The sequence below is a fragment of the Zalophus californianus genome, chromosome 4 (genome assembly GCF_009762305.2).
Source record: "Zalophus californianus isolate mZalCal1 chromosome 4, mZalCal1.pri.v2, whole genome shotgun sequence".
NCBI lineage: Eukaryota > Metazoa > Chordata > Mammalia > Carnivora > Otariidae > Zalophus > Zalophus californianus.
The window spans coordinates 12,571,407-12,598,449 of NC_045598.1; the positions used below are offsets into that span (position 1 = coordinate 12,571,407).

The 27,043-nt window shown below is 58.5% G+C and overlaps 1 protein-coding gene across 11 annotated transcripts in view; it reads left to right on the top strand.

Moving 5' to 3' along the window:
* ARHGEF10L (Rho guanine nucleotide exchange factor 10 like) overlaps positions 1-27,043 on the top strand; it is a 144,062-nt gene that overhangs the window by 61,898 nt on the left and 55,121 nt on the right. For 6 of the 11 annotated variants that reach the window (XM_027613468.1, XM_027613485.1, XM_027613493.1 and 3 more), the window contains 13 exons: positions 3,287-3,403; positions 6,165-6,273; positions 8,759-8,865; positions 11,031-11,108; positions 12,054-12,233; positions 13,251-13,367; positions 14,782-14,874; positions 15,674-15,847; positions 19,790-19,935; positions 22,030-22,044; positions 22,290-22,471; positions 25,437-25,552; positions 26,127-26,254. In XM_027613468.1, the coding sequence (XP_027469269.1) occupies positions 3,287-3,403; positions 6,165-6,273; positions 8,759-8,865; positions 11,031-11,108; positions 12,054-12,233; positions 13,251-13,367; positions 14,782-14,874; positions 15,674-15,847; positions 19,790-19,935; positions 22,030-22,044; positions 22,290-22,471; positions 25,437-25,552; positions 26,127-26,254 (1,562 nt within the window). The other 5 variants (XM_027613511.1, XM_027613521.1, XM_027613539.2 and 2 more) reach the window with 5 other exon arrangements.

Sequence of the window (27,043 nt, forward strand, 5' to 3'; positions counted from 1 at the left end):
CTCCCCAGTGCTGGTAGTCACACTGGCGTAGGCATCAGGATCATGAGGGTAGCTGATGGAAATCGCAGACACCAGGGCCTCACCCCCAGGGCCTCTGGTTCAGGATTTGGGTCGGGCTGGCCATCTGCTCACCCTTACCCCCAGGGGATGCAAGGGGCCATAAAGAGAAATGTGGGGCTGGCCCTCACTGTGGCTGCGCCCCAGGGAAGGAGTCTCTGGGGGCTGCCTGTTAGCTCTTATCCTGCAGACCCTCCAGCTAGGGGCTTTGGACCCTTCCTCAGCAGGCAAACCATGTGGCAGTGTTCTTGGAGTTTCTAACCATGAGGACGTTTTCTCTGGCCATGGGCCAAGGCCTGCCTGTTCCCTGAACAACAGACTCCCAGGGAGATGGGGTGGGGGGAGCTTTCCTCTGGCACCCACCTCTGCCCTGGACACCCCACTGAGCCTTGTCCGCTGTGCTCTTCCCTCCTGAGCTGCTTGGGGCGCACTTGCTTCTGTGCCTGGCACTGCAGTGGCTGCATGGTTTGGGGCCACTGTTGCTTGGCTGTGTCTTGTGCGTGCTGTGGGGCATTGGACAGCAGAGATCTGGTGGTGTTTGACCCTATCCTTCAGTCTGACGGGGGGCAAGTTCTCTGCAAGAGAACTAGTGTAGTCCCTCCTTCAGGGGTCTTGGAAAGTCAGCCCTCAGCAGGTGGATTTTTGCCAAAGAAAGTGACTGAGGGGTCTGCAGAGGGACCTCCTCGGAAGCACCTGACCTAGATGTAAGCAGGGGCCTGATCCTGTTATGTTAATAAGTACCTGCTGGTTACAACCCATGGTCAGTGGGATTTTTTTTTTTTTTCCCAGTTGTGGAACGGGCTGCATTGGACTTTTCCTTTTTCTCACTGTGACCTCTTCATAATTGAGGTTACCATGATCCAGTTGGCCAGGGCATTGGACAGAAACGCCAGCTCTGACCTCAGCCTTGCTCACTCCCCTGCTCAGATCTGGCCAGTCCGTAGTTGACCTCTGATCCTGGCTCTTCTAATCCTGAGAGAGGCAGAGGGGCAGTACAAAGCCAGAGGCTTTATGATTTTATTGTGTCAATTTATAGATGAAACAGGACTCAGTATAAACCCCAAACTCTCACGGTTTTGGGGAGTCTGAGTTGCTCTCAGAAGGACCCCTGTTCTGCTCTTTCTTTGCATTAATAGTAGTGAGCATCTCCTTAGCGTGGTACAGTTTACAAAGCAGTTCATATGATTTTTCCTAATATTCTAGAGTGGTTGGTATTATTTGCATTAAAAGTCATTTTATTGATCAGAGAACCTAAGACAGAAGCTTAGAGAGACAAAATGATACGGTTAGAGTGACACAGCCAGTACATGGTAGAGCTGCAACTCAATATCACATCTGATTTGAAAGAAAATACATCATCCTTCTGTCCATGCAGGCATGCTTCCATTCATCCATCCATCTATCCATTCATCCATCTATCCATCCACCCATCCACCCATCTATCCATCCATCCAAGTATCTGTCTATCCATCCATCCATCCATCCATCCATCCATCCATCCATCCATCCAACCAACCATCCATCCATTCATCCACACATCCATCCATCCATCCATCTATCCATCCATCCATCCATCCATCCATCCATCCATCCATCCATCCATCCATCCAACCAACCATCCATCCATTCATCCACACATCCATCCATCCATCCAAGTATCCATCCATCCATCCATCGATACATCCAGGCATCCATCCATCCATCCACACATCTATCCATCCATCCAAGTACCCATCCATCCATCCATCCATCCATCCATCCATCCATCCAACCAACCATCCATCCATTCATCCACACATCCATCCATCCATCCAAGTATCCATCCATCCATCCATCGATACATCCAGGCATCCATCCATCCATCCACACATCTATCCATCCATCCAAGTACCCATCCATCCATCCATCCATGCATCCATCTATCTGACCAACTATCCGTCCTGTCTACCATACTATCCGGTATTACAAATACCGAACACTTAAAATTTGTAAGGTAGTGTATGTAATAACAGCTTCCACTTTTTGAGCACTTACTAAGTCCTGGGCTATACATGTATTGCCCATCTAATCTTCTCAGTAATTACGTGAAGTAGTTATGGTTCTGGCCACTTTACCAGTGAGGAGGGTGTCCCTTAAAGAGGTAAAGATACTTTTCCAGCTAGTGAGCTGGGGGGTGGTGATTTGAATGTAGGCCTGCCTGCCTCCAGAGTTCATGCTCTTGGTCCTTTTACTTGTCTACTCTGGAATTAGTACTGTCTTGGTTTTCTGTATGCTTTACCAAATATCACTATTGCTCACACAGTTCATGCATTTGAATGTCTATCTGTTTGTCTCTCCATAAATCCATTTTCCCAGATAGTACGGAAGCTCGTCAGCCACCATCCTTCCATCCAGTTGCCCACCTGCGTTCCCTCCCTCTATTAACCCGTTCCTTCCTCCAGTGATGTGCCAGAGCCAGCTCTTCCTAGCTTGCAAGATGTAGGAACCAATTGTACACTCTTTCCAACTCCACATTCAGTGGCGTCACACTGGTAGTGTGAAATTTGCCATGGTAAGAGTAGTCACACTGTGGAAATACTACAAAGCAGGGCTCTTTCTCCTGGAGAAGCACTATGTTAAATATTTACCAGCACAGCCTTGCTTCCATCCATCCACCAGCCCCGCTGTGTTTTTAGTCATTCATCTTACTGTTCACCTGCCCATCCATTTACCCAGCTCTGCGGTCATCCAGCTAAGTTTATCCATTTGCTCACGCATCCATTTATCCGTCCGTCCGTCCATCCACCCATCCCTCTATTGTCCATCTGTCTGTCCAACCATCCCTTTATATATCCACCCTTCTTCCTATGCATTTGCCCACCCATCCCCCTGCCACCCATCCAATCTCACAGATTTGCCGAGAGCCTCCTATGTCACCAGCCCCACGCTGGCCCCTGGGATGAGGGGATGCCTGAGACGCAGTCCTTATCTTCCAAGCGCTGTCCCCCTTCCCTGAGGGGGGCCTGGCTGGTCCCCTTCTCCTGTCCTCCCAGCAGCCAAGACCCAGTCCCCGCTGCCCGTGTGCTGGGGGGGGACGCTGCCAGAGCTGGTGCCCAGCGGGAGCCCCCCCCCATGCCCCACCCCCCACCTCACCTGGTCTCCTTTCTCCTCTGTTGTCCCGTTTGTCTCCTCCCGTCCCACCTGCTCCTCGCACCTGCTCTCCTTCTGCCTGGCTGCTTGGGGGCTCCAGCTTTCTCCAGACCTGACTAGGCTAAAGGAGAGATGCGCCAGGACTAAGAGAGACATCTTGGCTTTAAGAGCTGGGGGGAGAGACATGCAGGCGCTGAAGCACAAGTACGACTGTAAGGTACTGTCTGTCTGTCCCCCCATGTCCTGGCCGGGGCCCTGCAGAGGGGGGCCCGAGCCCCTGGCGCCTGCCCCGGCACGGGAGCCTGGCCGCATCTCACATCCATGCTGGGACGGGCACGCTCCTTTCCACGTTCTTGCCTCTCTCTCTCTGAGCGAAACCTTAGCGGTCTGCCAGAATTCCTGGGTGGGTCTGCCCGCTCTAGGGCCTTCGGCATCACCGGGGTGCTTTGGGGCATGCTGACTGCTGAGCTTCATCCCCAGAGATGCTGATTCTGGAGGTCTGGACTAATGCCCAGGCATCTGCAAATTTGATAACTCCGGCGGTGGGTGAGAGTTACACTCTGAAAAATGTGAGCATCATTGAGTGATGCTGGATGTTCCTGCCCCTCTGAGCTGTTCAGAGAGATCCAGGCTAAGGAAATCTGTAGGAGAAATCACAGCACCTTCTTCTCAGATGGGACTCAGACTTCTGGATCATGATATCAACAGCAGGGGCTTCCCTTAATCGAGCACCTACTATGTGCTATGGGCTTTGAAGGCCTGCGGGCCTGGCTTTGAATCCCAGTCCCACCACTTCCTCTCTGTGTGGTCCTGGGCAGGCCTCTTGACCTCTCTGAGCCTTGGTTTCCTCACCTGTGAAATGGGGGCATTAACAGTACCAGCCCCCAGGCTGGATGGAAGGAAGGGTTAGGTGAGCTCAGAGCTGTAAGGTGCTCATGCTGTGCTCGGTGGATGGTGGCCCCTGTTATCTGTGCACCTGACTGTTTTGTCCCCAGGGCACCCAGGGAGGCAGCTGTTGTACTGCTGTCATTTGGCATCAGTGAGGCGGTGAGTGAATCAGCAGGCTGGTAGTCGCAGCGCTAGAGCTGGGACTCAAACCGGGGTCTCTGCATGCCCAAGCTGAGTGGACTCCATCCTGGGCCACTGTCCATTCCGTCGGAACCCAAGACCTCCCAGGAGGAGGGGGACAGACACTTTATAGTTTGCAGGGCCCTTATATAGATGTGCCACAGGGGGGCCTGTGACCCGAGGGGGGCGGGCTTCACTTCTCAGAAGGCCAAGGCCTGGAGAGGAGCAGGGAGCATGGGAAGGGCAGAGTCTCTCACCGGGCTTCTCGCCCGGGCTGGGACCCTGGACTCGGATCCCTGGCCCGGCCCCTGCACGGTGAAGATGGGCGGACGCAGCAGGTTGACTCAGGGACATCTTCCGGGGTATTCATTTGTTGCTCTTTTTTGCCCAGGAAAATGCCAAGAGAAGACCGCTTTGGGAGTTTGTAGGGGAGCCTCCTGCCTTGGCTTTCTGCCAGGGAGAAACCGAGCTCAGAGCAGAGGTTTCTAATCTGGAGGTTGTGACCCCCCCCCCATTCCCCCAGAGGAGGATGAGCATCTTTGTGCAGTTTCTGGGGTCGTCATCTGTCCTTCCCTTAGATTATCAGGGAGGTTTATGACCCCCCCAATACCCATCCCAAGAGGCCAAGAATCACTACTGAAGAATTGTGCCATTTAGAGGCAGGGAGGCCCAGGGGACTTCCCCTTCCCCTGCTGGTTGTTTCCAGAAAGTCAGCATTGTTCCTGAAAAGCCACCCTGTGCCCCAGGCCCAGCACCCAGTGGGTTCTTTGCAAGCCAGAGGCCCAAGGAGTGCGGGGAGCAGGGACCAGGGCCTTGTTTGGAGGAAGGTGATAGTGAGAGCAGAGACTGGAGCCCCCCAGAGGCATGCTCCCTGCCTTCAGGAGAGAGCCTCAGGGAGGAGAGAGTGTTCTGAGAACCGCACTGGCTGTTATGACAGCCACATGGCTATTTAAATATAAATCAATTACAGTGGAATATAATCAGGACTTTGGGTCCTCAGTTGTACTAGGAGTTACTTGCGGCTGGTGGACCCCCAGTGGGTATTTCCATCATTGTAGGAAGTTCTTTCAGGGGAAGTTCTGTTGGGGAAGATTCCCAGGGCTGGGGGCTGGGGGCTGAGGGCTGAGGGGTGCAGGAATGACTTAGGGGACAGCCGCTCTGTGTGCAGGCCCTGGGCTCCTCCAGAGCTCAGGGCACCGGCTTCCCCCTCCTGGGCATGCCTGCCATTCTGCTTAGCTTGCTGCATGGTGTCCACGGGTCCCTCCCCGCACAGGGGAAGCTGCGCTCTGCTCTGTGGCCGCTTCAGCCTTCCCCTGCTTTCCCGGGCCTAGGCTCAGTAAGAAACTTGGCTGTTTGGGGAGGCAAGGGAGGGATTCCTCACTTGGGTTTGGCAGAGGGGATGGGGGTATGCGCTCACGTCCCCTGAAGTAACCACGGATACGTGCACAGGTCATTTTACTGTTCAGCATGCTTCCCTGGATTCTGTCTGTTAGTCTTCACAGACCCTGGCACATCTCAGTAAGGAAACTGAGGCTCAGTCAGGTTAAGTAAGTGACTTGTCCCGAGAGGTACGGCTGGGATCTGAACCCAGGCCTGGCAGTCCAGGCCTCGAGTCTTTCCCCAAAGGGAGACAATCAGGTTAAGACCCCTTCTTGCCGATGAAGAGGGTTCCTCCAGGGTGATCCCCCGGGGAACGAATGCCCCTTCTCACCTTGTCCCGGGATGTCCCAGGTGCCACTGCCTAGCCGTCCCTCTTGGTCTCTGCTGCCACCTCCCTGGAAGTGAATGGGCCCCGGGGTCTTGATGTGTGCAGCTCCAGCTGGGAGGCGTGGGTGGGGCTGGTGGCCCTTGGTGGCAGGCATCCTGGGGCCTCCCTCAGCTTCTCTGATGAGCCCTCTGCCTTTGCTCAGATGACCCAGCTCATGAAGGCTGCGAAGAGCGGGACTAAGGATGGGCTGGAGAAGACAAGGATCGCTGTCATGCGCAAAGTGTCCTTTCTGCACAGGAAAGATGCTCTCGGTGAGGTGCCGTGGGCCGGGCTGCCAGGAGGCTCGGGCTCAGCTCAGTGGCAGCAGGGACGGGTGGGCAAAGCCACTTGGGGTCGGGGATCCCCTGGTAGTACAGGTTGGGGACTGACCCCCAAATATCCTGGCTGGTCCCAGCCAGTTTCCCACCCTCTGGCAGGTACAACCCACCTCTGTCTGGGGGAGGTGGGGCCTCTCCCTTGAGCGTCCCTGCCGTTGGTCTCTGTCCCGGCAATCTTGGCCTCCTGCCTCCTACGCGGTTCAGCTCACCTGGCCTCATCTTTGAACGCCCCCGCTCTTCCCTTTGTCCATCGCCCGTCTGTCCATCGGCCAGTATTTACTGAACACCCCCCAAGTGCTGTACCTTGTGCTGGGTACAGGACCACCAAGATGAACGAAGCAGCATTTCCTCCGGGAGTTCCCGGCTCACAGAAACAGGAAGTGACCACAGAGGCTGACAAGCAGTGGTGGGGAGTGGGGGCAGGGGCCTGGAGGAGCACGATGCAGAGGAGTGGTCAGGGAAGGGCTGGGAGCAGGAGGGAACGAGACCCAGGTCAGTGAGGCAGCGGGGAGTGGGGCAGGGAACGGGAGCTCTGGGCAGAGGAGCCAGCATGTGCAAAGGCCCTGGAGCGGGGCAGTAGGAGACGTTCAAGAAACGATTTTTGCAATAGTCAACATTTATTGAGTATTTACCGTGTCCTGGGCGCTCTCTTACGATCCTGACAGTTCCTTGCTTAATCCTTACAGACACCAGACAGTCCACAGGGCTGTCCTGTTCCCATGTTGAGATGAGCAAACAGGCACAGAGAGGTTCAGTGACCCGCCTGGGGACACACAGGCGTAGAAAGGATGGCAGAGGCTCCATGTGGCTGGAGAGAGGTGTGGGCGTGAGAAATTGGAGCCAGGCCAGCCAGCACAGATATTCAAGCCAGGGAGAACTTTGAGACTCTGTACCCTCTTGAAAAGTTAGGTGCCTTCCCTTCTCTGTGCCTCCATTTTCTCTTCTGTACAACGGAGCTGCTATGGCATCTGTCTCGGTGGCCATGGTGAGAATGACCGAGGCTGTGCGTGGAAAGAACTCCTGGCTCCGGTGTGGCTGATGTCATTCTCAGTGGGCAGTCACTGAGTGGAGGTGTTCGGTGCTAGGATGGCATCTCGCCGGCATGGGTTCAGATCCTGGCTCCACGGCCTCCTGGTTACACGACCTTGTGCAGTTCTTCCCCTTCTCAGAGGAGCCGGTTTCTCATCTGTGAAGTGGGTTCAGCTCCACCACTGCGTGCACTTGATGCAGCATGGAACCTTTTGGGGGAGCCCTGGCCCCTGATGACGGAGGGGACAGGCCAGGGAGCCCTTCCAGACTTGGTGGAGTGGCCTGGAGGAAGGACAGGGTGGACAGGCTGGTTGGCTGGGAGCTGTTCCTGGTCACCGTCCCCACCCCCAGACTGGCCAGGCTGGCAGCAGGCCCTCCCTAAGCCCTCCCCACTCTGCCCGCCAGCCCAGAGCCTTGCCTAAAGTGACCCTCCCACCAGAGGCGTTATTAATAGCCATGGCAGGGCTCAGATCGCTGGCCAAGAATGTTACCCAGTGGCGAGTGGGGGAAGAGGAAGCCGTGGGGCCGGCGGCTGGGGTGGGTGCAGAGTGATGCCCGGGGTACCATGTGGGCCAGGCAGGAGGGCCTTCACCACCCCCACCCCCACACTGTGGTCCGCTGTCCCTCCTCCTCCTCGTCTTCTGTCTCCTGTTCAGGTAAGGGCCTGCTTGGGTGTCCCTGCTCCCTTGGCTCCCGGCTCCAGGGTCACTGCCACCTCCTTCTTCCCGGCTTCCCTGCAGCGCCCTGCTGCCCGCGGCCACCCCTGGGTTTCAGAGCCAGAGCAGCTTGGGTCCCGTCTCCTTGTGCCTGTGTCTCTCTTGTGGGGGCAGAGCCGTCCAAGGCCAGATCCCTGCACTCTGCCTGACCTCCCTCTTTCTCTCCTCCCGAGGCTCTGTCTCCTGCCCTCTGTCCGACAGCTGCCCCCACTCATGTCTGCACGGTCCAGTTGAACTTTTTCCCTTTGGGTCTTTCTGCATTTTTTTTGTTGTTTTTGTTGTTGTTGAAAGGACGAAAACATAGCTAAATAGTCCCGTTCTTCTTGGGGCTTACTTTCTTCCCCCTTTGGGGCATCCAGAAGAAAACTATTTTTAGTGCCTAGTGATGGAGACATGGGCGGCCTGGCTTGCACCAGGCCAGAAGCGGGCGGGTCTGAGCGGGGACAGTGACTTCTGGCAGAGTCCCTGCTGAGAGCTGGAGCCCCGAGGCGTGCTGCTTTGTGCTCCCCTGCTCACTCCTTTATTCCTGGCCAGACGAATCTAGCAGAGCACAGCAGCGAGTGACCCTCTGTGGCCCCGGGACCCTGGCCCAGGGTGGTTCCCAACTCCTGGGGGGCTGAGCAGGGTATGTTATCCTCACTTCGCATGTGTCACTGGCCCATCTGACTTTCCAGGTGACTCAGAGGAGGAGGACATGGGGCTCTTGGAGGTCAGCGTTACGGACATCAAGCCCCCGGCCCCGGAGCTGGGCCCCATGCCGGATGGTCTGAGCCCTCAGCAGGTCTGCGGGGGGAGCCAGGTGGTGGGGGTCTTCAAGGGAAGGGGTGGTTGGGGGCCCCGCGAGTCTGGGTCTTGAAGGGGAAGTGATGAGCAGGGGCTCCCAGTGGAGCCCCAGCTTCTTGTCTCCTCACTGGCTGCACAGATTTCCAGACTGGACCCCGCAGGTGCCATGCCATTGTCCCGGGGGTGGTGGGTCCCCAAGCATTTGGAGTGCTTGCTTCCCACCCTGGGGGGACCAGCGTACTCCCGCTTAACCGTTTCACATGGAGGTTCGCAGGAAGGGGCTGCTGTGACAGAAGGGCTGAGGAGCATTAAGCTAATCCAGCTTGGGAGACTTGGAGAGGCCAGCCTGCCCTCCATCCATGGGCTTCTCCCAGCCACTGGGGGCCTTGGGGCGATGCCTCCCTTTCCCCACAGTGTCACTCTGGGACCAGGACCGGGTGGCCTTGCTCTGAACATGTCAGGTTGGCTGTCCCAGCCATGAAACAGGGGGAGAGACCCCTGACTTTTCTTGGGTGTGGGGATGCCAAGCAAGTCATGTCAGGGCAGCAAGCACCAAGAAGGGATTTGCCCCCCTTGTGGCTGGCAGAAAATCCCGATGTTTGACCTCTTTAGAAAATCAGGGAGATGACATGTGGCCACATCCCATGTCTCGGGAGTCCATCTGCCTGCTTCCTTCATGTCTGTTAGCTGCCTGGCCAGCCCTGCCCCAGGCACTGAGATGGTGACCGTCGCCCCTGGGCACTGAGATGGTGACCCTCGCCCCCGGGGCAGCAAATGACTGTCAGAGTGGTTGGAGCTGGGTGCGAGCCCAGACTTCGGGCTCACAATCCAGGGCTCCTCTTCCTGGCATTGGCCGGGCCTCTCTCCTCAGGAACCTCTTGGTTTCCTGGTCAGGCAATATTAGTTAGTCCTGACCAGTGGCTCTCAATCGGGGCGATTTTACCCCCCGGGGCATTTGGCCATGTCTGGTGATGTTTATGGTTGTCACTACTGGAGGTGGTACTGGAACCTAGTGGGTAGGGGCCAGGGATGTGGCTAAATGTCTTAGAGGGCACAGGACAAGCCCCACAACTGAGAATCACCTGGCCCCATGTGTCAGGGTGCTGAGGTCGGGAACTCTGCTCTGGGGATAGCTTGGGTGCCTGGGGATCGTTGACAACGCATCCACCTGGGGGATAGCCGGAAGGACAGTGGCCCGGCCCATCCCACAGCCATGGGGCTGTGTGGGCTGTGCTCGGGCCTGGGGCACAGTGGGAGTTGCTGAGAAGGGCATGCCAGAGGCAGGATGGAGGTGTCCTGGAGCTGCAGGGGAGATGGCGGCGGTGGGGACCTGGATTGCTGCTCAGGACGGCTGTCGGGCACCGCCAGGGTCGGTCACCCTCCTGGCTACGGCCCAAGGTGGACAGGCTCCAGCCTCAGACACCTCTCCCGCGACACCTTTCATGAGCTCTGTCCGGGCTTTGGGGCACAGTGGAATCACCTGGGATGCTCTAAAAACCCTGCTACCTGGGTAGTGCCCCATACCGACTCCATCAGAATGTGTGGGGCGGCGGCTGGGCGGCAGGAGTTTTAAAGATGCCACGCGATCCCACTGAGCAGCAGAGCTGCCCCTGCCCCCTCTGTGCTGCCCACCAGGCGAGGGCTGCTGGACTGGGGCTGGTCAGGCTGCGCCTGAGGGTGTGTGGACTTAGGCCGAGGAGAGAAGGGGCCGGTGGGATGGGGCGGGGAGGGACGGGATGTTTGGCCTGCAGTGGGTCCCCCTCGGGGGGTGGGAGGGCACCCAGCAGCCTCCCTGTGGGAGAGGGATTGGCGGGGGGTGGGATCTATGAGGAGCGGGAGCGGAGATCTCTATTCCATCTAATAATTTTCTACTCAAGTTGTCCAGGGATGGGGGGCTGCCTGAGCCCTGTGAAGGAGAGGTGGTGATTCCCTTTGCCTGGATGTATGTGAGCAGAGGCGTGGCGGGGGGCTCGAGCCCCAGCACCCACACCCCCGTCCGCAGTCTGGGCTCTGCAGGGAAATGTGCGCCTGCAGCCCCCATTGGTCCCCGGGGTGGGCTCTGATGCCGAGACTCTTCCCGCCACGCCAGACTCTGCTCACGCCCGGGGCTCAGCCCGTGCAGCGGCAGGTGCAGGCGCTGACTGCGCTTTCTGGCCTGAGCAGGTGCTCCGGAGGCACATCCTGGGCTCCATCGTGCAGAGCGAAGGCAGCTACGTGGAGTCTTTGAAGCGGGTACTCCAGGTGCGACTCCAGGGGCCTCTGGGGAGACAGCAGGGAGGACCCCAGAGGGACACTTTATGAGGAGTGTTGGGGGGCTGGGGACAGTTTTAAGGGGAAGGGGCCACAGGCCAGCACTTTTATGGGGGCAGCAGGAATTCCTGACGCCTCGATGTTCACAGGGGGACTGCATTTCGGAAGCAAAGTTGAGGGTCTGTGAAGTGAGGCGTGCCCCGTAGGGTGGAGGGCACCATGCCTTCTTCGTCCTTCCAGGAGCCTTGGGGCAGGGTTGTGTCTCCCATCCTCCTGGGGCGCCCTGGAGGCTGGAGTGGATGCACCCTCTCTCTGGCCGTCAGGATGCCCAGGCGTTGCCATGTCAACTAACGTGTCAACCTGGTCAGTAGTCGGCACTCCTGATGTGCTGAATCCCCTGGGATGCTGTGGCTTCGAGAGAGGCCACCAGGGAAAGCAGTTGTTGGGGTCATGGGATGTTCATGACACCCTTCTCCTCCCCTCCTGAGTTTGGATCCACAGAAGGGGAGCCCAGGCGTCAGGCAGAGGGAGATGGAAATATCACTGTGTTCCTGATCAGTGGGTTGGAGTGTGGCTCTGGGTCTGGGGGCCAAGGGAGCTAGGCCACCTCTCCAGTCGGGGGACTGGCTCAGTCATTGGCAGAGCTTGGACAGGGCCAGCCGGGGCCTCAGGGCCTTGCCTCCATCGGGCTCCTCGAGAGCGTCTTCCGCCCAACCCTGCTTCACACCCAAGTCAAGGGGGTGCAGTGGGTTGTGGGTAGGCAAAGAGGGGCCAGGCATGTTACATTCATGGAGATCCTTCCAGAAGGACGAGGAGTGAGGGAAGGTCTACCCATGGCCTGCTGAGTTCTTCTGGGCCTTGTCCGTGTTGCCCGAAGGGCAGGTGGGTGAAGGGGCTGTGGCCTGGTTTTGGGGTGCTCACCGCCCGGCCCTGCAGGATTACCGCAACCCCCTGATGGAGATGGAGCCCAAGGTGCTGAGCGCCCGCAAGTGCCAGGCGGTGTTCTTCCGCGTGAAGGAGATCCTACACTGCCACTCCATGTTCCAGATAGCCCTGTCCTCCCGCGTGGCTGAGTGGGATGCGACCGAGAAGATCGGGGACCTCTTTGTGGCTTCAGTACGTATCCCCAGACTCTCAGGTACAAACTGCAGCACTCACCTGGATGCCATCCTGGCTGGCTTTCTGCCGTCCCCTGGTCACCTGTCCAAGCAGGCAGGGTCCGGGGGTTGCAGGGCCCAGGTCTGCCTGGCCCCAGCCAGGGTGGCCACGACACCTTCAAGTAGGTCCTTGGAGGTGTCTGCGGCTGTGGTGCCGGTGAAGCCCGCACGCTGTCCTGGCCCTGCCTGGTGGCAGCACCTTCAGGAGGCCGGACACCGTGGGCGGTCACCGGACGGTCTGTGGCTTCCTGCCGAGTGCTCCTGGGGTGCCCACCATCCACGCTGCTCGCACAGACCGTGGCCTTGGCCCCCAGAGGACACCGCGGGGCATCGGGCGGTCACACTGGATCGCAGTCCAGGCGACCTGGCCAGTCCCAGCTCAGTTTTGTCACCTCGGGCAGCTCCAGGGCTCTGTCTGGTCTCGAGTCCCCAGCTGAGGGGGGCTCTTGGTTTTTCAAAGTGAAGTCCGTGAGCCCCAGAGCGATTCATGGGGCGGTGGGGGTTCAAGTCGGTGGAACGCCACTTTGATCTGTTGTAGGTAATTGGGTTCTCCTAAAAGAAAAAAAAATATTGTTTTGAAAATCCCAGCACTCAACAGATCTGATGCCCTGGGCCATGTGGGCAGGAGTGCCGTCCTCGTGGCTGGAGGGCCAGGGCATTCTCTTTCCTGGGGGTGGTGGGGAAGGGCACGGAGAGGGCGGCATCAGGCCTGCCCCCACCCCCGCCCCTTCTCCTCCCTTCACCTTCCAGGGCTGCTCCGCTTGGGGGGGGGGCGGGAGGATCCCTGGTCTCTTGGCACCACCTCTTCCTCCCTGGGACCGCGGGCATCTCTCCAGCTCTCGGAGCCTGGTTTCTTCCCCTCAGTGGGGTGACAGGTTTCCTGACCTCAAGGTTGGTTGTGACCGTCCGTCCGGGTAGCCAGTGCCGGGGGCGGCGGCGCTAGCCACCCTCCCCCCCCACCCCGTGTCCGTTCCAGTTCTCCAAGTCCATGGTGCTGGACGTGTACAGCGACTACGTGAACAACTTCACCAACGCCATGTCCATCATCAAGAAGGCCTGTCTCACCAAGCCCGCCTTCCTCGAGTTCCTCAAGGTGGGCCAGTGGGGGTCCAGGGCCCCTTTCAGTGGGTTTCCCAGGAGGGAGAGGGCACTGGGGCCCAGCTTTGGGGGTCCCATCATCGCTGTGGCCCGGATGCCTCCCCTCTTTCCTTTGGGACATCGCCAGTGCCATGGGAAGAAAATTGGCCCCTCTTGCCCCCCAGGGGGAGAGTGATAATGAGTTAGAGGGTCTGTAAGCTGGAGCTCGGCCAGGTGGAAGGGGAGGCCGGTGACCTCTCTCGGATGAGGAGGGGGTGACAATGGGTGGGTCTGTGGTGGGTGACTGTGTTCCTCTGTCCGGCTTGGCTTGGGTGGGTCTTCAGGTATGGCTCAGGTTGTCACCGGGCTGATCCCTTTTGCTCATTTGGGAAGGGGTGAGGAAAAGTCCTCAGAGGGCTATCTTGGGGACCACGTGGGAGAATAGAGGTAAAGGGAGCGAGGTATCAGGTAGCCGTGGGCAGCTTCCCCTGAGTTCCTGGGCTGTGCGGTCAGGTGAGTCAGACACAGACCTCGCCCTCAGGAAGCGTGCTGCCTAGCGGAGGGTGTGGGTGGGCTAGGTGGGGGAGGAGCCGGCGCCCCAGCCGAGGAAGCCCCTGCCCCAGTCCAAGAAGGTCAGGGGGCTTTGTCAGTGGAGTGTCATCTGTTGTAACAGGTGGAGACAGAGAACAGGGTGTTCCAGATACAGGGGTGGTGGGGCAAAGGTTAGAGGCAGGAGAGTGGGGATGGGCAAGTCTGCTTGGATCCTGGGAGCACTGGGGGCCTCTCTGGGAGTTCTAGGGGACAAGGCCCAGAGCCGGCTGAATTCAGTTTGGACGGTCCTGGATCTCAAGGCCCAGGCGGCTGGGCCCTCATATTTCAGGCAGTGGGAGCCACTGAGGAGTTTTGGGCCTGGGGGGGATGGCAGTGGAGGCCAGGGAGGAAACTGAGGCAGCAGGCTCGGGGGCAGGTCGTGAGGGCCGGAATCAGGGTGACAGGCGTGTGGATGGAGTGCTGGAGACGGATGAAAGAGGACAGTATGACCCCCGTGCCTGCCCCTCAGCCTGGCCCGGGCCCGGCTGCCTTAGTTCATGTGGAGGGGGTGGTTGCCAAGGCTTCTCCTCTGGTCTCCTGAGGAAACTGCTCAGTGCCCCCGTTATGCTGTTAGTCCGGAGGCCTTAGCCCGACTGCCCTAGTCTGCCCAGGCTGGGGGGACCCCGTGGCAGCAAAGGGTCCTGGCTGCGGAACCAGGGACACCCGGGGCTCTCCTCTCAGGCCTGAGGCTAAGCAGAGTCCTGGGCCCTGGCGGGGGGTGGGGGGAGGGGAGGAGAGCCCAGGACTGGCGGCATCTGCCCTCTGGGGCGCTCAGCACCCCTGCAGACAGGGGTGGGGGGGTGGGGGCTTGGTGAATGATTCCACCTGCTCTCCAACAGCGGCGGCAGGTGTGCAGCCCGGACCGTGTCACGCTCTACGGGCTGATGGTGAAGCCCATCCAGAGGTTCCCACAGTTCATCCTCCTGCTTCAGGTACCGTGTGGGGTCCTGACGGCTGCGGACCTGCAGGGTGTGGCCCGGGCTGGCGAGCCCCCTGGGGTGGGGGCTTCCTGTCCGTCATCCACAACCATCCGTCTGCTGTGGACGACGAGCAGGACCTTGACCCCGCAGTGCCCTCCTTCTCTACTCCTGGAGTGGACCTGATCGTGTCGGACAGCTTATTGTGCACCTCCCTGGCGTGGAAGGCTGGGTGACTGGTGGTGGCAGGAGCCCAGGTTGCAGGAAGGGAGCGAGGGCGTGTGGACTCCCAGGCCCTTGGGGGTCCTGGCAGCGGGGCAACATTCAGGAAATGAGCTGACTTTGGCCACCTCAGGCTTCTAGAGGGAGTGTTTGTCCCCTCACAGGGCTCCCCCCAGGAGCTTGGGACACCTCCCCTGATTGCCGAGAGCCCTTAGTCAGGGTGAGCCTCCACCCCCTCCGCCCCCCCCCCCCCCCCCGCTGAGCTGGGTAGGGGGGCTGCCAGGCCGGGGACCCCCGTGGCACTTTCCTCTCTGTCCTCAGAGCTGCTGGCCGCAGGAGGGGGCTTTCATCTCAGCAAACTGCTGATCGGTGAATTAGAGATTGATCCACATATTTATTTTATATTTTCATTCATTAGCTATTTCTTGAGGCCTTGCTATATGTCAGGTACCATCTGTCTTGACCAAAAGCGGGGCACCTTCAGCCCCTGTCTCTGCAGGAGGTGGGAGGGTGAGGCTTTGATCCCAGGCCAGGGGAGGGAGGGTCCACTGGGGCGGGGTTCTCAGCCCTGGCTCTCTCGGGGTCCTGGCAGGACATGCTGAAGAACACACCCAGGGGCCACCCGGACAGGCTCTCCCTGCAGCTCGCCCTCACGGAGCTTGAGACGCTGGCTGAGAAGCTCAATGAGCAGAAGCGGCTGGCCGACCAGGTGGCCGAGATCCAGCAGCTGACCAAGAGCGTCAGCGACCGTAGCAGCCTCAACAAGGTGAGTGCCAGGTCCCCCCAACCTGCGAGCCTTTACCTGCCCTGTGGCCTTTAACACCTGTTGCTCTGCCTTCTCCCCTCGGCCGCCCACTAGGTGGCAGTGTTCTCTGAGGGAGGGGAATCCTTGATTCTGAGCACACAGCCCTTCCCTTGAGGATTCGAGTCTATACTGCACCCCTGCATTCATTACTATCCATGTTATTTTAAGATAAAAGCTGATTTTGTCCATCAGTGTCATTGCCAGGAAAGACACCAGAAATGACAGTCTAGCATCATGCTTATACAAGGAAGCTCTGGGGTCAGAATCCGAGTTTGAATCCAGATTTTGCCAATGGTGCTCACTGTGTGGCCTCAGGGGAATTACCCAACCTCTCTGAACCTCACTTGCTCCCTCTGAAACGCGGAGAATTCAGCGGTGCCTGAGCCCAAGGCTGCTGCAAGGCAAACAGAGGAGTCCTTAATATAAGGTGGTTGTCACCATTGCTAGTGTTATTTGTAAAGAAGAAAGAGGGAAAATTCATGCCATGTTTTGGGGTTGTAACTCAGGAACATTCTAGGAAAAAAAAAATCTTGGAAAACTTTCAAACGAGTCCGTAGAGAACCTTGTTTTCAAAACACAAAGCCGGTACCCAAAAGCGTCATCACCTTGAGTCACCTGTTTGTGCACGTGACATGAGGTGCTGGAAGCTGCTCCCAGACCCGGGGGCCCTGCACCCTGGGCGCCCCCCGCTTTCACCCGCCGGAGGGTGGAGTTTGGTGGGGATGGCTTGGGTGAGGCAACCCTGTCTTAGGGCACAGAGGCAGGGACACTAGGTGTTCTTTGGGGCAGAGACATTGTGTGGGGTCATCACAGGGAGTTGTTCAAATCTTTCGGGGGAAAACTGGGAGCCTCTTGGCTCTGTGGGTTTCAAAAGCAGAAGTAAGGCCAGTGACTAAGGCCAGTGAGATTTTAGCCACATGGGGTGGAACTTTCTTAACCAACTGAGCCACCCAGGCTGCCTAGGGTGGAACTTTCTAATAGTACGGGAAGCTTTGCCCAGAGGACAACAGCCCTTTCCAGGTGGCTGGCACTTTACGGTATATGATACTAACCTACGCGACCATCTTTGACCTTTGCCACAGGCCTGAGAAGCCTGGACAGGATAGCCTGCGGGGTTCCGTGCAGTTCTAAGCTTCAGGGGTCCTACACCTTTTTTTTTTTAAAGATTTTATTTATTTATTTGTCAGAGAGAAAGAGAGAGCACAAGCAGGGGGAGCAGCAGAGGGAGAGGGAGAAGCAGGCTCCCCACTGAGCAGGGAGCCCGATGTGGGACTCGATCCCAGGACCCTGGGATCGCGACCTGAGCCGAAGGCAGACGCTCAACCGACTGAGCCACCCAGGTGCCCCCAGGAGTCCTACATGTTAAGACTCTCGCTCCTCAGGTCAAATTCAGGCTGTACATGTGCTTTTAGTCCCACACGGTATTTTTAAGAAGATGGAATCAGTTGCCATCAGTTAAAAATGGAAAGCTGCCCATAGAATCCCGACTAGTAGGTCTTCTCGAAGGGCTGGAAGAACTGGCATGCTGGCCTGCCTCCCTGCAGGCCACTGGCCACCTGAGGAGTAGCTGCCCACGCTCCCTCAGTCCCCAGTCCCTCCCTGCCTCCAGGCGGGACTCCCTAACCAGCCCCAGGCCAGCCCTCTATTTTGGAATGTCTCTAGAAAAACAGACTTCAGGCCAGCCTGGCACCTGCGCTGGTATCTGATGGTCTCTGCACTTGGGATGTGTCTTCTTCGGTCCCCTCCCTTGGCTCCCTTCTCTGTAACCAGCAGGGTCTCTCTGGCTTCAGCCCGCACACCTGTGCCACAGCCGGTGGAAGAGCTGGCTGGGCAGGAGGAAATCCTCCGTAGCACCGGCTCCGGGCGGACCCACTGTTCTCTTCTGCGCTGTCCCCCACGGGGACCTGGGCAGTAAGGAGCCGTGGTCACTGGCTGGAGGCCAGGAAGACCTGGTTTGGTGTTGGGCAAGGAACCGAAAGCTCCGAGCCTCAGTTTCTCCCCCTGTCAGGTGGGGGGCGTTTTTGAGACGTGTGGGACGTAGTTGTGGTGGCGACATGGCTGCACACTGTGCCTACCCCTGGCCAGGGCCCCCCTTGGGCAATCTCGGTCAGTTCTGAGGCCAGTCCGGTGATTTTCCTCTTGCCGTCTGTCACCCAGGGAAAAGCAGAATTGAAACTGGGTGTGCCCCAAACGGAACCCTGCCGGCTATTTCAAAATGTGCCTGCTCAGGACCCTCCAGGGAAATGTTTGTGCAATATCCGTTTTTTTTCCCTTTTATCTGCCTATGGGGCAGGGGCATGATTGACAGCGGCCCAGGGGACTTCCAAGTTTTAGGTCATGGCACACTTGGGCGGTCTTCAGTGGGGCCCGCTGTCCTCAGGGCTCCAGTCTTGTTTCCATGAGCTGGCGTCAGCTTGTTGATGGAGCTGGTGGCGTAGGGGAGCCCGGCCTTAGCGGTGACGAGAGGCCCCCTCAGGGACCCTGAGTCGTTTTTGTGTCAGCAGCAGTGGGGCCTCCGCGACCCCTGTCACACGCAGCTGACTGCCCGGTGCTGGGGACAGCGTGTGCGCCTGGCCGCATCCTGTGCCGCTGCCGCTTGGCGAGCCGCTTTACCTCTGGCAGCTTGGCTTCCTCCTCTGGGAATGGGGATGGCCTCAGGGGCTCCGGAGCTGGTTAAATGGGAAGTAGGGTACTTAGTGCCAAGGGCGGTGCCCGGCAGGCAGTGGGCATGGGTACCATTTCAGGCTTTTGGGCAATCCGGGACACATGGTTCTAGGGAGAGTGACAGGGCTGTCTCTCCGGGGAGAGGCTTGGGGTGATCTGCCCTTTCCCAGCAGGGGTGAGGAGGGAGGGGAGGATGACTCTTGTCATTGGAGTCATGGGTTTTGGGAATGAATTTTGCTGAATATTATCCTCCCCTCTGCAAAAAAAAAAAAAAAAAAAAAAAAAAAGTCCCTCTCAGTAATAGCTGTTTTCCCGGTAGGTCCCTGAGTAGGATGGTGGTCCCGGTGCTGGCAGGGGCTTCTCAGGCTGGCAGGGTCCAGCCTGAGATTGGCAAACGCCTGCTCGGATGCCTGAGGCCTGAACATCATTGACCAGCAGATCCGTGCAGCCCCCTCATGCGGCAGGCTGGCCGGGGCTGTTCAGTTCAGTTCAGGGTGCAGGGCTGGGGCCTCTTCCAGGCCCGAGGTCTCCCCAAGTGAGGCCACACCTCTTCATGGCAAAGACCATCACAGACAGCATGGCCCGTGGGGACAGCAGCACCCCAGCGCACGATGGAGTACCCACATGCAGGGCCAACTTCTCGGGCATGTGACCGGGGCCGTCGCACAGGGCCGGCACTCAGGAGGGCCCCGCACTTGGGTTCCTGTTCTGCTGTTACTGTCCTGAAATCCTTAATACCATTTGAACGAGGGCCGCATGTTCATCTTGCACCGGGTTCTGAAAATGATGTTGCCAGATCTGGTCATGTGTTACTGTGGTAATCTGAGCGGTGGATCCTTGCCCCCCTTGATAGCTGGGGTGTGGGCAGGTGAAGTGACCTGCCGGAGGGTTCTGTAGCTGGTGAGCGGGCAGCCAGGGTGGGAGCACCCGTCTACGACTCTAGCTTGTGTCGCTGGCAGCGGCTACCGCAGGGAGGGGTGGCCGGGGCTGGCGCACCTGAGAAGGGGTGCGGGCTGCGGAACAAGGGGGGCAGCAGAGAACCCAGTGTGCCGTCCTGTGGCCTCCTCCCCAGTGCCTCTCGCCACGCCAGGGATGGAGGGTCTGGCCCCACCTCCTCCTCCGCCTCTCCCAGCCCCGGTCCCTGCTGCACGCGGAGAGGGATTCTGGCTCCTGGGCGCAGTGGTGGTGGCATGGCCGCCTGTGTGCTGGTGTTGACTCTGCTCTGTCTCCTTCTCGCAGCTCTTGACCTCGGGTCAGCGGCAGCTGCTCCTGTGTGAGACACTGACAGAGACCGTGTACGGTGACCGCGGGCAGCTGATCAAGTCCAAGGAGCGCAGGGTCTTCCTGCTCAATGACATGCTGGTCTGCGCCAACATCAATTTCAAGTAAGTGGGCCCGGGTCGTAGCCCGCTGTAGGGGGCGCCGCCCGCCCAACCCTGTCTTGTTGCGCCCTGGTTTCCAGACTGGCCTTTCCGTGATGAGGTCTGGTGTGGCCTCGGCTTGGGTTTCAGACGTTCCGGCTTCCTCTCCCATCCCTCTTGGCCTGCTCTCTCCCTGGTCCCCAGATGGGGAGCATCTGGAAGGGTCATCCGGGCCCAGCCCTGGCCTTTGGGCCAGCAGCTGACCTTCCTGCAGAGTGGTCTGTTCTAGAATTCTGCTGTTGGTAACTGAACAGCTTCCTGGGTTTCAACCACTCTGAGATTCCAGAGAATTTGCTCTGAGCACCATCTCCCCCACAGAACCTGGCCTCCTGGTTCTGAGACTGAGGTGGTAGAAATGCCTGGAGCTGGGCTTCTAGGTTGTACCGGAAAGAATCGGAACTTGGATGGGGTGAGGGCAATTGTGCCCCACAGGTTGCATCAGGCCTCCAGAAATCTTTTATTTGCCTCACATAGGGAGTTCGTGCAAAGATTGAGACATTTTTGACTTCTCTTGAAACTTTGAAGGGCCCACATTCTGGGCCCACATTGCCCAGGGCCATTCGGGCCTGGAGCTGGGTCGCATGGCCTCCTTACTAGGGATCGCGCTCTGCTGGGCTTCATGGTCCCCACCTGGCCCCGTTTGCTCACTTGCATCCCCTGCTGGGCCCTGTGGCCGAGGGATGGTGCCCAGATGAACTCCAGCTGTGACCTGTCCAGTTGGGATCTTAGCCACTCGAGTGGAGCAGACTCTGCTCTCAATATTTGACAGCACTTTGAAAAATCATCATGGAAGGGCACCTGGGTGGCTCAGTCGTTAAGTGTCTGCCTTCGACTCGGGTCATGGTCCCAGGGTCCGGGGATCGAGCCCTGCATCGGGCTCCCTGCTCCACGGGGAGCCTGCTTCTCCCTCTCCCACTCCCCCTGCTTGTGTTCCCTCTCTCGCTGTGTCTCTGTGTGTTAAAAAATAAATAAATAAAAAATCTTTATTATTTATTTATTTATTTATTTGAGAGAACGAGAATGAGAGAGAGAGAGAGAGAGAGCACATGAGAGGGGGTAGAGTCAGAGGGAGAAGCAGACTCCCTGTGCAGCAGGGAGCCCGATGCGGGACTCGATCCTGGCACTCCAGGATCACGACCTGAGCTGAAGGCAGTCGCCAAACCAACTGAGCCACCCAGGCGCCCTTAAATAAAAAATCTTTAAGAAAAAAATCATCACGGAAGCACCAATATGATGATGATAACTGAGATCCAAAGGGACATAGCCTGTGCCCCTCAGCTGGAGAACCTGTACAGGCGGGGAGGGGGGGCACCTGTGGGGCCTGATGTAGGCTCCGCACCCAGAGTCGGCTGGTGCAGGCATGGCCATGGAGTGGATTTGGGGATAGTCTCCATCGCTGTGGCTCCTGCACCCTGGAACAGGAGCATGCAGGGCCGTCCGGCGACTCCCAGGCTCTCTCACCCTCCATCCACCCACCCACCCACCCTTCCAACCATCCATCCATCCATCCACCCATCAAAGACTTATTGGGCCCTTACTTCATGTCAGTTCACAGGTCTGGAGGAGACCCAGCACTGATAGGGGACTCCGGCAAGGAAGCCTGTGTCCCAGATCAGTGTGGTGGTGCTTAAGGCTATCTCGTTCCCTCCCTCCCTCACTGATTGCAGCACTGTGATTTTTAAGGCACCATATCTGATGAACACCTGCTCTGCCCCCCTGCTGCTCAGGGCCTAGCTTGGTGTGAGCTGTGATGGGGATGTTAGGTGGCCCACTTTGGGGGGCGGGGGTTGGGGGATCAGCTTAGGTGAGTCGACGCGAGTCACGTGACCTGCCTGACTGTTGGTGTTCTCGTCTGGAATAATACAAGCTTCCTAGCAGGGCAATTGTGGGAATCGCAGGTGATTGGAGGCCAGCGGCCTGTCTGGGGAGAAGGCCCTCCTATGGTCCCTGATGCCCACACCTGGCCCAGCCCCGTGGCTGGCCCCCACTGGTCTCAGCCCCCTAAAAATCACTCAATAACAGGAATGACCTTCCTTTCCGTTTTGTCTTTTTCCTCAGGCCTGCCAACCACAGGTAGGGGTTTGGGGGCTCGGGGCCTCGGGGCATGTGATTCTGGATCTGGGCTGGGGCCTGGGCACCCCAGGGCTTCTGCCTCATCGATGGCTCTCTGCTCTGCCTAGCTTGGTTTTGGCCCGAGGTCTGGTGCTTGTGTTGCGAGGGGCCTGGCTGAGCTGGTGTGCTGAGGAGCATGCTCTGGGCTGGCCCTGGGCCTGGGCTGCTGCAGGCTCTCCAGGGCTTCCCCCTGTCTGTCCTGGCAGGGGCCAGCTGGAGATCAGCAGCCTGGTGCCCCTCGGGCCCAAGTACGTGGTGAAGTGGAACACGGCGCTGCCCCAGGTGCAGGTGGTGGAGGTGGGCCAGGAGGGCGGCCCCTACGACAAGGACACCGTGCTCGTCCAGCACGCTGGCGCCAAGAGGGCTTCCGCCGTGGGCCAGGCCCAGAGTGAGTACCCGCCCGCTGCTGCCGGAGGGGCACCTGCCGGGCCTGTGGCCCTTGTCGGGGAACCCCAGACCAGTGGGCCACCGGGCCAAGGGGCTCTGGCTGGTCTGCAGCCCCACACCGCACGCAGACACAAACCCAGAGCCCCAGCTGCTCATGCACGTTCCAGAGTCACACCTCCATCCCGTGCATGGGACACTGTCCCTGCCCCTCCTACCCCTACACGAGCGTGCACCCGTGGGCCGACACGAGCGTGCCCCCGTGTGCCGACACGAGCGTGCCCCCGTGGGCCGACACGAGCGTGCACCCGTGGGCCTACACGAGCGTGCACCCGTGGGCCTACACGAGCGTGCACGCACAATACCTGTGAGTTCCACAGCGGGACTTCAGTCCCTGCTTGACCATCTCCTGCCTCCTGCGGGACCTCAGTAGGTGACCCTCCTCTCTGGGCTTCAGTTTCCCTCTCTGTGCAGTGAGGGGCCCAAGTGATACTCCGCTAGGCTCCTCGACCCTCAGGGACCAGGCTCAGGGCTGTGTGGCTCCGACTTTTTGGGCACGAGAGGAATGAGAACGCGGAGGGAGTGGCGCCGGGCAGCCTCTCAGCCGTGCACCTCCGTCGGTCCCCGTGGGGGCCGCCACTGTCAGACCCGGTCTGGTGCAGGAGCTTCCTGGCTGCGGGCCTTCCCTGTGCCTTTGCCCCCTTCCTGTCCATCCTCCACCCAAATGCAGATCAGGTCTGTGTGTGTGTCACTCTCCACCCCGAACCCACCCGTGGCTTCTCCTTGCTCTCAGGGTAAAGTCCCAGGTCCCCGCTGGCACCCATGCACCACTGCTGGGGGCGCCCACCCGCTCCGCCCTCCCCAGGCTGGCCACACCGGCCTCTCGGTTCCTGAGGGGCAGAGCCCCCTCCTGCCCCAGGGCCTTCTCCCAGCCTCCACCCTTCTGCAGACTCTTCTGCTGTCCTGCTTACTCATCTTAGCTCAGATCACACCTCTGCAGAGGAGCCTTTCCTGATTCCTTTGGACTGGGCCAGGCACCCCCACCCCCCATCCTGGGCTCTCAAGGCTCAGTTCTACGGTCACCTTCCCTGGTGAGGGTTCGGCAGCAGCCCTCCTTCAGGGCCTGGTTTGCAGGGGATGTTAACAGCTGTTTGTTGAATGAAGGGAAGGTGCTGAGCTGCAGGGCTGGCAGGAAGGAGCTGGGCCAGAGGTCCCTTCCACGGGCTCTGGCTTCCATGCCCACCTGCCCACCGGCCCGGCTCTGTCCAGGGCCTGACCTAGAAGGGTGCCTCCCTGGGTCTCGGGCAATTCTGGCAACTGAGAGGGTGGTGGCACCATGCCCTGTCGCCCTCGGAGGGCGGGGCTGGCCGGCTGTGCCCACTCCCAAGTCCTGGGCCCCTTCCCCTGGGTCTGTGAGCAGGAAGGGCTATTTCGCGGTTTCCAGAAGCCCCCAGCGAAGGGCCCCCATTTGTCTTCCCCAGAGGCACCTTCGGCCCTAGCTTGACTCCACCTTACTGCTCCCAACCACCCTGGGGCCCCTCCTTCACTGCCACGTTTCTCAAACGAGAGTACTACGTGGCCTGACTCCCTTCAAGGGGAAAAGAAAGCATTCTTGTTGAACCCTAGTGGCCTTGAATGATTTTTTATCATGTTGTTATTTGAATATGTGTAAATATAAGATTAGGTATGAAAAAGTCGTGATGCTTATATTCTTTGAACAACCATAAAACCAAAACAAAATCACAAGTGGGATAAAAAAGAAGCTACAGAACAATAAAATTCAAATTAACAGCATTCATTTAATGTGATGGATGATGTTGTTTTGCTGGAACCCAGTTGCTCACGATGTGGCTGTGGGCCTCTTCTGGGGCAGGTTCTTTTGAGATCTCTGCACCCCTCCCTTAGGGTGCCCTATGGTGACCCATGTTGCCCACCAGCTTACCCACTGGGCTCACCACAGAGTCTGTCTTTGCTCTTTTGGTGTGAGTGCATCACTTCCCTGCCAGGCCTCCCCTTGCTCCCTGCTCATTACCTGGTGACAGTTGAGGTACTCCTGCTCATTACCAGAGCCCATGGAAGCCCTGACACCATGCAGCAAAACATGGCCTGAAAGTCATCCTATCCAGGTGACTCAGGATGTACATCTGTTTTCCAGATAGTCTTCTAAATGAAAACCCCAAATAAGCCCTCCCCTAGGGTTCCCTAAGACCCCAGCTTGAGAGAACTTGGCCTAGAGAATACAGCCCAAATTCCCTAGCATGGCATTCAAGCACTTTCGCTCCTGGCCTGCTGCTCCTTCCTGCTCTGTCTCTTGCTGCTTGTCTCCCATGCCCCCAGTGCTATATTTGTATCATCCCCAGAGATCCGGGCACCCTCACTGTGCCCTTGCCCTGGTTATTTTTCTCCCTAGTGCCTTTCATCTGTTGTGGTTGTTAATTGACTGCTGCCCCTGTCCCCCGTCATGCAGGTCATAAGCTCCATAAGAACAGCGATCCTTTCTGTCTCGTTTACAGCTATCTCTCCAACACCTGGAATAGAACCTGGCACACAGTAGGTCCTCAGTACCTCTGTGAACACCTTGCTGTTTGTGGGCTTCCTCAAGCCACAGTGCTTTCCATATGCTGTTCTCCTTTATGGCAGCATGCCCACCACACGCCTGGCCCTGGGAAGGTTCCTCGGTTCTTGCAGGCACAGTTGGTTCTTAGTCTTCTGACCTCCTGTGACCCTTTGAGAGTGGCCTGGACCCCAGATGCTAGACTACCTGTGACTGGATCTATGCCTCCTCCCCACACCCCGCCCCCCCCCAGACTGGGAACTCCACCAGGGCAAGAGCCTGGTAATGTCTCTTCTGTGTCTGTAGTGCCATATCTCCAGGGCGACAGGTCTTCTTTTATGCAGTAAATGGATGCTTGGGTCCTTATTAGCCCCTCCTCCACCCTGAAGTCGAGTTGGGTCTCTTCTCTGCCCAGATAAGGTGTATTTCGGCCCCCCGCGCCTCTTCCAGGAGCTGCAGGACCTGCAGAAAGATCTGGCTGTGGTCGAGCAGATAACCTTCCTCATCAGCACACTGCACGGCACCTACCAGGTACCCAGCCCTGGCCTGGCTTTGTTGGGCTCTGGGCTCCTCCCTCGGGCAATGCCTAGATCAGCAGGCGGAGTGGGAGAGGGCTCCTGTCTTAGTCCAGTCCCCAGGCATGCTCCTGGCTTCTGAATCCCACAGGCAGGAGGAGCAGCTAAAACTCCCCACTGCTACCTAGATGTCTGGTATGCGGCCTCTGGTTCGGGGGTGAAGCTCTGATTTGGGTTAAGTGGGGTCTGGCTGTGTGGTGATTGTTTTGTTCTCTGCATACTGACCAGTCAGTCTCACAGCCCCTTCCTGGACCTCACCCCAAAGCTGGAGAGGAAGCTGGCTGGGAGGTTGTGTCCCTCTCACAGGAGGGGTACCAGCTGGGGTCTGAACGAGGGTTGGGAAGCCTGCTGTGGGCCTGCAGCCCAGGGAGCCGGCCGCCTGCTGTGGCTGAGCCAGGGGTCCCTGTCGAGCTCCCGGACCTCCCCAGCTCCTCTCCCCCCCGGGGTCCCCCTGGATGCTCGAGGATCCTGTGTGGCTCTGGGGGAACCAGCAGGCCGGATGGAGATCTCACTGGCCTCCTCAACCCTAGAATCTGAACATGACCGTGGCTCAAGACTGGTGCCTGGCCCTGCAGAGGCTAATGCGGGTGAAGGAGGAGGAGATCCACTCGGCCAACAAGTGTCGTCTCAGGCTCCTGCTTCCTGGAAAACCTGACAAGTGAGAGCGGCCACCGCTGACGGGTGGTGGGGGGACGCGGAGAGAGGGCACCTGGAGCGGACCCATTCATCAGTGTGGTCATGGGTGTGGGTGTATACACACCGCGGGCCCTGCCCAGCACAGCATTTGGCATGGAGGGGGTGCTCATTATCCAATGAATGAATGAATGAATGAATGAATGAATGAGTGACCGGTTCATACTTGGCTTAAGCCTGTCCTCTGTTAGGAGACTCAGGACCCAGACGCTCTGCTGTTGGTTGGTTACATTTGTGCTGTGACCTTTTCCCTCACTCCAGACGATGCAGAGCCCTGGGAACAGGCCCTGGGTCTCCTCATGGACGCAGCCTCCCCCCAGCATGGCCCCTGCCCCCAAATGCCCACCTTGGCACTTGTGCTCCATCGTAGACCCTCAGCTGATGTGCCATTCCTCTGCTGAGGGGGCCTCACGCAGCCCCTTCCCGCCCCTGCACCCTTTTCTTCCTTGGGAGAGTTAGTGACACTGGCCCTGCCCACCCCCTGGGATGCCCCCCCCCGCCCCGGCCGGTGGAGTACAGACCCCAGAGGACCCTGAGGGGCCCTGCTGCTTCAAGGTGAGAGGACAGTAGTGTGACAACAGTGACCTCTAGCTGTCCAAGCTTGTCATAAGCTCATTCATTCATGTGTCCATTCTGCAAGCATTTGCTGAGCACCTGCACTGTGCCAGGTGCTGGGAGCAGGCCCGCGGGAGCCCATTCCTCCCTGCAGAGGCTCCCAGTCGGATGTGTACGTGTGTCTGACTGGGGAGCCCTG